Source organism: Ascaphus truei, chromosome 1 (assembly GCF_040206685.1).
Source record: "Ascaphus truei isolate aAscTru1 chromosome 1, aAscTru1.hap1, whole genome shotgun sequence".
NCBI lineage: Eukaryota > Metazoa > Chordata > Amphibia > Anura > Ascaphidae > Ascaphus > Ascaphus truei.
Window position 1 is genome coordinate 530,438,718 of NC_134483.1, and position 8,682 is coordinate 530,447,399.

Consider the following 8,682-nt stretch of genomic DNA (forward strand, 5'->3'; position numbering starts at 1 on the left):
ACACCAAATGTATTGAGAGCAGGGAACACGCATACCCCATATACATTTTTACTGGGATTTTGTCAGTTTGTCATTAAAATGTATAGGGCGAATGTCTGGTCACTCCTATTGATACATCAGGGCCTGCTTCCTCAGATAACATTATACATCCCCTTGAATAAGACGTCTCGGTAATATCCACCACTCGCACCTTTAATAACGGTGATGTCATTAAGGCAGACTGTTGCTGGGAAGTATAGTGCGTATTTCCAGGGCAGACAATGCATTTCCTGCTATCCATTTCATACTTATTTGCATTTCCCGACCTTCACGCTCTTCAGCATGACTTTGCTGCCACCTAGCAGGAGATGTGAAGAGTCTCCATTCACACTGGGTTCTCGTCTCTCGTGGCTACATGTAGACCTATTGTGCTTCTGATGTTCCAGGCTCTCCCTGCCTGTCCCATCCAAGCCACCTGCGAAGCTGCCTCCAAAGAAGAGAACAAAGAGAAGAACCGATACGTCAATATTTTACCTTGTATGTATTTACCTTTGCAGTATTTGTGTGTATATATATATCTTAAACGTGCCTCGTATATGTATGTATATCTTTATGTAGCGCCATTTATGTACATAGCGCATCACAGTAGTAATACACACAGCATAATATAACACAGAGTGAGAGTAAGCGCCTCTGACATGATGGTAACAATAGGAAAGGGTGTCCCTGCCCCGAAGAGCTTACAATCGGTGGTAATTAGGGAGAGCTTAGAGACAGTAACAGTGTGTTCTGCTAAGTGCGTCTGCAAGGGGCCACTGTCAGTGCATCCGAGTTATCTAGCATATAAATAACATCCCCTAAATACACAGACACACACGCATTTATTTATTTTGAAACGTCCCTTATTTATTACAATTTTCCATTTCTAAATAGGAATATTAACACATGTCCATAAAGGGAAAGGGCTTAGTTTGGGTTTGGAAATCATGGAATCCCCCCCTTACTTGTTACTATTTTGTACCCCACATTGTTGGGTTTGATAGGAAAGCTGGGGGATGTTGTCTGCTCCGGGGCTTTTGGTTACCATGTTTATATGGAACAGAAAGAAAGACACAGCGCACAACTCTCATGGAGTAAATAAGTCATTATAATGCAACAACAATTGTGGTAATATATACTGTATGCACGTACAGGAATATCAGTTAAACAGGCAGGGCAGGTTTAGGGTACATGTTACCGCTCGTGGAAACAGAGGACTTGCTTCGTGGACTCCCGCTGTGATCATCAACCTCCGGTCCAGATGGAAACGTCCTTACATCCAGAGACTTTAGTATTCCAGAGGATCCTTCACTTGGTCACTAGTCCACGGGTCAGTACCCAAATAACGGCACACGGCTGGAACAAATACTTCCTCACAGACGGGCTCTAAGGCTCGCTATGAGAGTTGTGCGCTGTGTCTTTCTTTCTGTTCCATGTTCCTCTGTGTGATGCTGAGCCATCCACTTTGACAAGCAGCAGACACGATTTTTGTTGAAGGTTAATATATGTATTTAACTGATTCACTATTTGACACAATTTATCTTTGATATCACATTAGTAACACATTTGTGTGCTAATTGCTTTCAACACGAGTGCACTTATATAGAGATAGATCTTGATGTGAAGAATCTTTTCTCTTTTATATTCTACAGTATGTTGAGTAAAAATTCACACTTAGGAATTCATTATTATTATCACTTTTAAACACAGTTGGTGCCCGTTTTTTTTCTTTTCTTCTTTACCATGTATATACATCAAACGTTAAAACCAAATATTTAAAGATATATTGGCCTTTTGGAATAAAGGAACCCGTCACGTACATTTCACACAATAAACGTTGAGCTCCGCTAATCTCATCTCCAAGGAGCACCTGGTCCCTGTGAAAAGTATCTTTTTAATTTGCTGAGAACTACCTGTGTATTAGGAGTGTCTTCTTCAGGGCTGGATAGATGCATTAGGTTTTGTGATCAGCAGCTTGTTTACAAGCTTTCTTTAGATCTTACTGAAGAAATGATAATACAAGGGGGAAAAGAGAGTAGTGATATGTTTTATTGGATCAATAATAGTCTACAGTAGTGTACAAACCGGACAGGATATCTGAGGAAGATCCCTGTGAGGTTTGAAGTTTGTACACAGCGCAAACTACACTATAGTACCATTGGTCCATTAAAAGGTGCACTACATTTTTTTATTTTATTTTTTGCCTTTTTCCCCCACACACGAGGGACCAATACGTCTACTATTTTATCTTTTTTTCCTCTCAATATTACCGTTTTGCTTTTATTAGGGCAACTAATTCCTCGTATTTGTTGTTGTATTTTGGCTCCTCGGTTAAAATATGATGGTCTCCCCTTTGGAACCCTTAAATGATAACCCTACCAAGCCCAGTTTGCAGACAAGAGCCTTTTTCTAAAATCCTGGTTTGTGTTCTGCCTCCAAAACCACCACAGTCTCGAACTAAAATAGTAAATGCGACAACTTGGCACGTCACAACAATCGAGGAATCGAGCCAGTTTAGGCACTGCGTAGTTTCTGCCCCGGGTTCGGAGCAGGGACCTCACTACCTATTGTTTCATGGTGTTTTAAGTTCTACGTACTTTGTGCTTGTTCTGGTCTTTACCCCCACTTTGTACTGCGCTGCAGAATATGCAGGTGACAGAACTAAAATATGATCATAATCATCTGAAATAGCGCGTGTTTTCTTCTTTTTTTTTTTTTTAACTAAAATAGTCTCCCTCTTAATCTTACATCTCATGGTACGGAATGGATTAGAAAGTAGATCTGTTTGTCATGTTAAGGCAAAGCTGTAACATTTTATGCAGTAGATGAGACTGTTGGTTGTTGCGCTTAGGGTTGCCAGGTGTCTGGTATTGAACCGGACTGTCCTGTATTTGGATACTCTGTCCAGTGAAAAATGAGAGGTACTGTAATACTGGACATGTATGTGTCCGGTATTCTCCTCCCTGGACATAGTGACCTGACGCACCTTTCACCATTGAGCCCAGTATTTTTGGAGAAGCCACCTGGCACCCCTAGTAGCGCAGCTAATTTCTGTAGTGGTCAGCGGTTCCGTTATGTACATAGTGGTCAGCGGTTCCGTTGTTATGTACATAGTGGTCAGCAGTTCCGTTGTTATGTACATAGTGGGCAGCGGTTCCGTTGTTATGTACATAGCGGGCAAACGTGGTGCGACTTCTAGGGGGCCACAATCTGAGAGAGATGCTTCTTAATAACACTCCTTTTCAATCCTTACAGATGATCATTCCAGACTTCACTTGGCACCAATTGAGGGCGTTCCAGATTCTGATTATATCAATGCCTCTTTTATCAATGTAAGTTTGTGCATCTCCCTCCTGATGGGTGAAAGCTCGGATATTCACCTTTCTGCACATACCATGGTAGCAAATATCGCATAAGCCACTTGATATATAATATTGGGGTTAGAGAGGTAAACGGCAATTTTTTCGTGTACAAAATCTCTGCAGCACGTAAAAGAGAATATGCAATAAGTACAAGACATACTTTAAGGGCGTTTTGGGGCATGTATACTGGTTTGCCTGGAAAGATCACACGGCAGGTCGGGGATGCACTGTATGTGCAACTTCTTTAGATTTAAGTGAAGGGGTTGCCATTCCTTCTTGAACGCGCGCCGGCCAACGTGCTGCCTTGAAGTTGGTCATAATGTATTCGTGGGTAGAGGAATTGGAAGAGCGGTAGACGATTTAGTGTTGTGTTAAAAGGAGCTCACTTGGAGCCTGCGGTACCGGTGGGATGAGAATAGAACGTATGCTGTTTGAAAGTGGCACAACGTTCTGTAGAAGACAGAGCTTAGATTCAAGGGGTGAGGGGATACTCAGGTGAGGTGGTGAGGGGAGGGGTGAGGGGATACTCAGGTGAGGCGGTGAGGGGAGGGGTGAAGGGATACTATGGGAACAGAGGTGGACAAAAGAGTAGTCCAGAATGCGGCAACTTCTTTTCAGTGGTAAAATATACGAGCTTCATAGGCATAGGACCAAGGGGTGGAATACATACTCATTAATACAATAATGGCAACAGCCAGGAAAACCCTCTGGTGGTGATCACAACTATTTACCTAGAAGTGACCACCGTGTGAGGATAGGGGTACATCGTATAGTATAGGGGCACAAGCAGCCGGAGGTAGGCACGACATTTTGCAGATCGTTGGTAAGCGTTCACCGAGGGTCAGATACACGAAGCTTTGTTAAATCAAGGCTCATAGCGTGACGTCACCTAACCAGTAACAGAAGGTATTTTTCCTGCGGTTAACGTGTATCCTCGAGCCCAATGATGCAAAGAGAACGGTTCTGCGATATCGCATTAGCATAGAGATGTAGTTATTGCAAGCCGTGGCGTGCTGCAGCGGGACGTAGGCAACGCGCCAGCGGGAGAGGAGGCCATTGTTTCAGGCAGCACATCAGATTATTGTAGTTATTTTCCAGTAACGCGACATTAAATATGTCTGGGCCATACTCCTGTCCATTAGCCTGAAACAGTTCTGGGTAGAGAGGCGAGATGTGGAGACGGGCCTCTGAACGCACCTGAGAAATAACCCAATTTGAAACTGCACAGTATATTCAAATGATTGAAATGAGTACTTTGGGAGGTACACAGGTCAATGTGTACTCAACAAAATTAGTCAAACGTTCCCTGGCTCTTCCACCCCCCAAACTCCCCCCCCCCACCCCTCCTTCCCTACCTCGCTCACTTGCTCTTTCCCCCCCCCTCTCCCTCACTCTTCTCCCCCCCCTCTCCCTCACTCTTCTCCCTCCCTCACTCTTCTCCACCTCCTCTCCCTCACTCTTCTCCCCTTCTCTCCCTCGTCCGCCCTCTTCCCTCTCGCTCGTCCGCCCTCTTCCCTCTCGCTCGTCCGCCCTCTTCCCTCTCGCTCGTCCGCCCTCTTCCCTCTCGCTCGTCCGCCCTCTTCCCTCTCGCTCGTCCCTCCCTCTCGCTCGTCCCGCCCCCTCGCTCGTCCCCCCTCCCCCTCGCTCGCCCCCCCTCCGTCGCCCCCCCTCCCCCTCGCTCGTCCGTCTCCCCCCTCCCCCTCGCTTGTCCGTCTCCTCCCCCCTCGTCTTTCCCCAAATGACTTTTTGTGGTGAAGTGACGATGGGGTAACACCTAATTTACATGTCTCTTACACCTCATTATCACAAGCGGCTGTTACTGAAGTCACTTAACAAAGCTTTGTGGATTTGTGCCCTGGTGCACGGACGAGGTTTGTGCCAGTGGCTGCACTTGGGAGAATCCGGTTTCTCTTGTTGGCAAATGAAATGTAAGAGTGTCGCGTTCGTCTCCTGCGCTCATGTTGCAGCATATGTAGGAATATAAGAATATGTGTGTGTATTGTAGTGTTACTTTCTGACATGCATCGCATGCTACCTCCGAGTAGGCCTTGTAACATACTACATACTGCAAATGCAGGAAGGAACCTTGGAGGCAGGTATTATTACTCTGTACCTAATACCTGCTTTATTGTCTGTATTATCATTTCAGTAGCTCATATGCTGGGATAAAATGTCTTAATGAGCACAATCCTGAGACGTCATTTATGGCGAGGCCCGTTAGGGTAGATGGGGCCTGCTAAACCAAATATAGGGCTCCCATGTTGATTTTGGTGGGAATGGGATTATTTGTATTTTTAAGACGAGTGATGACCATGCGAAATATACCACGTTGTTATTTTGCCTCTGTTCTTTTTGCAGGGATACCAAGAGAAAAACAAGTTCGTGGCTGCACAAGGTACAGCTAAAACATGGGTATATTTGTACTGCTTTCCTGTGCCGTATGAGTGTGTGAGTTTGTGTAATATCCTCACTGTAATGTAAATACACACAGGGGACAACCATTCAGCACAAGGATTTTAGAAAAACACAAATAGAGGGGGTAGTATTCTTCAAAAAGGGTTTGCACGCTTAATATTTAGCATTCGGTCTAAAAGTCATATAATACTAATATATTCGTCGGCGACGGCATCCATTTCTGCACTGGAATTGGGCAACTTTTTTTTAATATACTTCTGTAAGCAAAAATATGTGTTCAGAGTTTGACCGAATAACAATGTGTAGAGAATAAATAGCGTCCGTAAATAAATATTTGTGTTTCCCCCCCCCCCCCCCCGTTGAGTTTTTCATGTGACGCAGTGTGTGCGTGTGTTACACAATGTGTTACACAGCACTTTCCTGCTCAGGGATTAGATAACCATTTTTTGCATTTTTTTCTTTCAAACCCGCTGGGCAGTAATGGCCAGTTAATGCCTGATCTATGCAGTGCCCTTTACTGTAACAAACTAGTCTCCGTGCAGACATTAACATTTTAGTGTGGCTGAGGGACTGGTCTCTGAAGTGATGGGACCTGCCAATTTTAGAAGACCTTGGGCAAATGACTTGTATTGCTCTCTGCTTAATATATTATCAGTTAGATTGCTAGGGATTCGTTGTGTATATTCTGCTTTTCGCGGTGCCGCATACTCCCCTAGTATGGGCTGTAAAGCTGCGCAAATAGCTCCTTGGTTCTGACGGCTCTGCTTGTATTTCTGATCAAACACTTGGACTGATTTGCAATGTCAGACTGGTACATGTTGATCAGTATTGAATGCGGTGGACATGTGTATGTTGGTCATTCCCGTGCCCTGCAGTTTGTATCCTTGCGCTTCCTATGCTGTCTGTCTGGGATTCCCCACATCTCCCCTTTTTTCTCCCCCCCCCCCCTCCGTTCTGAAGGACCAAAAGAGGAGACGGTGAATGACTACTGGAGGATGATCTGGGAACAGAATACAGCCACGATTGTCATGGTGACAAATCTGAAAGAGAGGAAAGAGGCAAGTGGCAGAGCCGAACATTTACCCAATGAGTGCGTGTCACTGAGCCTGCCCCAGTCTGCCCCTGTCACCCGGGACATATATTAACGTATTTCTAGTGCCTTATTCTCAGTGATGTATATACCGTTAGCTTTGGTTGTTCAAAGCACTCCCATCATTTTATTTTCTTGGATAGCAAATTGCTTTTTATCTTTTTGTCCTCTCTTTCACGTTCATTTGCTCCCTCCCACTGCACTCCCCACTCCCCATCTCTGCTCCCCCCTCTCCCCCCTCCTCCCTTCTCTCCCCCTACCCTCTCTTTCTCTCTCTCACACTCTCCTTGCTTCCCCGATTTCTATCTGATCTTTTACTTGCTTCCTATCTCATCTCACCCATATGCCTCTCAATTTGCCTCCCTCACATCTTGCCTTATAGTGACACCTACAGGTTTGTTTAGAAGATGCATGTAAATTTTTTAAAATTATATCTTATTGAAGCAGGGGGTCTCAGGAGCTGAACCCCATTAATTTCAGGTCCGGGAACCCCCTGCTTCTGGTGATCCTTACCTCCGAAGTAGGTCCCGGCTCAGCAAGCAGAGCTTTAAAGTTTAATGCTTCCGCGTCACATGGGCCAATGGGATGCTGCACCGATGATGTCACGGCTTCCTATTGGCCCGTAGGACATGAAACTTTCAACAGCGGACATATTGTGAGCCCTGGCAGCCGAGGAAAGCTGCTGCCGGCACCTAATTCAGAAGTGATTATCTCCGGAAGCAGGGGGTCACCGGAGCTGAAATTAACGAGGTTGAGGTCCGGAGACCCCCTGCTTCAATGTGATAGAAATTCATTTGAATAAAAAAAAATCGCTAAAATATCCGCCGGCTTAATTGCCTCTTTTGAAAGCTGCTTCTTAGTCTGCGCTTATAGTGCCGGCGACGTCGCCCGAAAACAAATGCATTGTCGCCGCCGCCGCGTGCGCTTAGAGTAAGCGCGACGTGGCGGCGCGATTGTTTTTGAAGCCGGCAATATTTGATTTTTCAGGGGCTTCCGCCTCATGTGACAGCCCCTGAACCAATCAATGACCTGGTCGCCCGCGACGCCACCACAAAGTGAAATAGAACGTTCGCTAGCGGCGACGGGTGACGTCGCGGGCACTATACGCGCGGCCGTAGAAATGGGCCATTTACCGCATTGTGTATAAAACGGCTGAAAGACAATACTTAACATAAAAATAACCGTTGTACATTAGACAGTGATATCACTTGTCTCTAATGTACAGACGCGGCCGCCTTTAATCTAACGCGGCTTTCTCCCCGGTTTGTTTTTAAACGCGGCGGCGCTCTTTTTTTTTTAGTTTTCCCGCGCCGCGGGCGCTTTCAATGATGAGCGCCATTAGCGCCTGCGAGAGACGTGAACGTGCTCACAACGTGGTATTTTTATTGGGTGTATTTAATTGTAATACTTTCTCATCTGCAGTGTAAATGTGCCCAGTACTGGCCAGACCAAGGGTGCTGGACCTACGGAAATATCCGAGTGTCCGTGGAAGATATGACCGTTCTAGTGGATTACACCGTGCGAAAATTCTGCATCCAACAGGTACAGTACTGTGTGCACAATGTTATCCAATGGGTTATAACTGGAGAGCAAGCGGCGAGTTTCCACTCATGCCCAAACTGGATGAACAATGTTAAATGCACACCTGTGATCTGTACATGAAGGGTACATCTTGGGCATTTGACCCCATTTTCCCCTTTTTTCCCCTCTTTTCCCAGGTTGGTGATGTCACCAACAAGAAGCCTCAGCGGCTTGTGACTCAGTTTCACTTCACCAGCTGGCCTGACTTCGGGGTGC

The 8,682-nt window shown here is 45.6% G+C and overlaps 1 protein-coding gene across 5 annotated transcripts in view; it reads left to right on the forward strand.

Annotated features, from left to right (window-relative positions):
* PTPRA (protein tyrosine phosphatase receptor type A) overlaps positions 1–8,682 on the forward strand; it is a 208,324-nt gene that overhangs the window by 155,247 nt on the left and 44,395 nt on the right. For 4 of the 5 annotated variants that reach the window (XM_075572537.1, XM_075572565.1, XM_075572555.1 and 1 more), the window contains 6 exons: positions 426–516; positions 3,274–3,350; positions 5,739–5,775; positions 6,756–6,853; positions 8,308–8,427; positions 8,604–8,682. The exon at positions 8,604–8,682 is cut by the window's right edge and continues 88 nt beyond it. In XM_075572537.1, the coding sequence (XP_075428652.1) occupies positions 426–516; positions 3,274–3,350; positions 5,739–5,775; positions 6,756–6,853; positions 8,308–8,427; positions 8,604–8,682 (502 nt within the window). Of the gene's footprint in view, positions 1–400; positions 517–3,273; positions 3,351–5,738; positions 5,776–6,755; positions 6,854–8,307; positions 8,428–8,603 lie in introns of all 5 variants that reach the window. The other variant, XM_075572575.1, reaches the window with a different exon arrangement.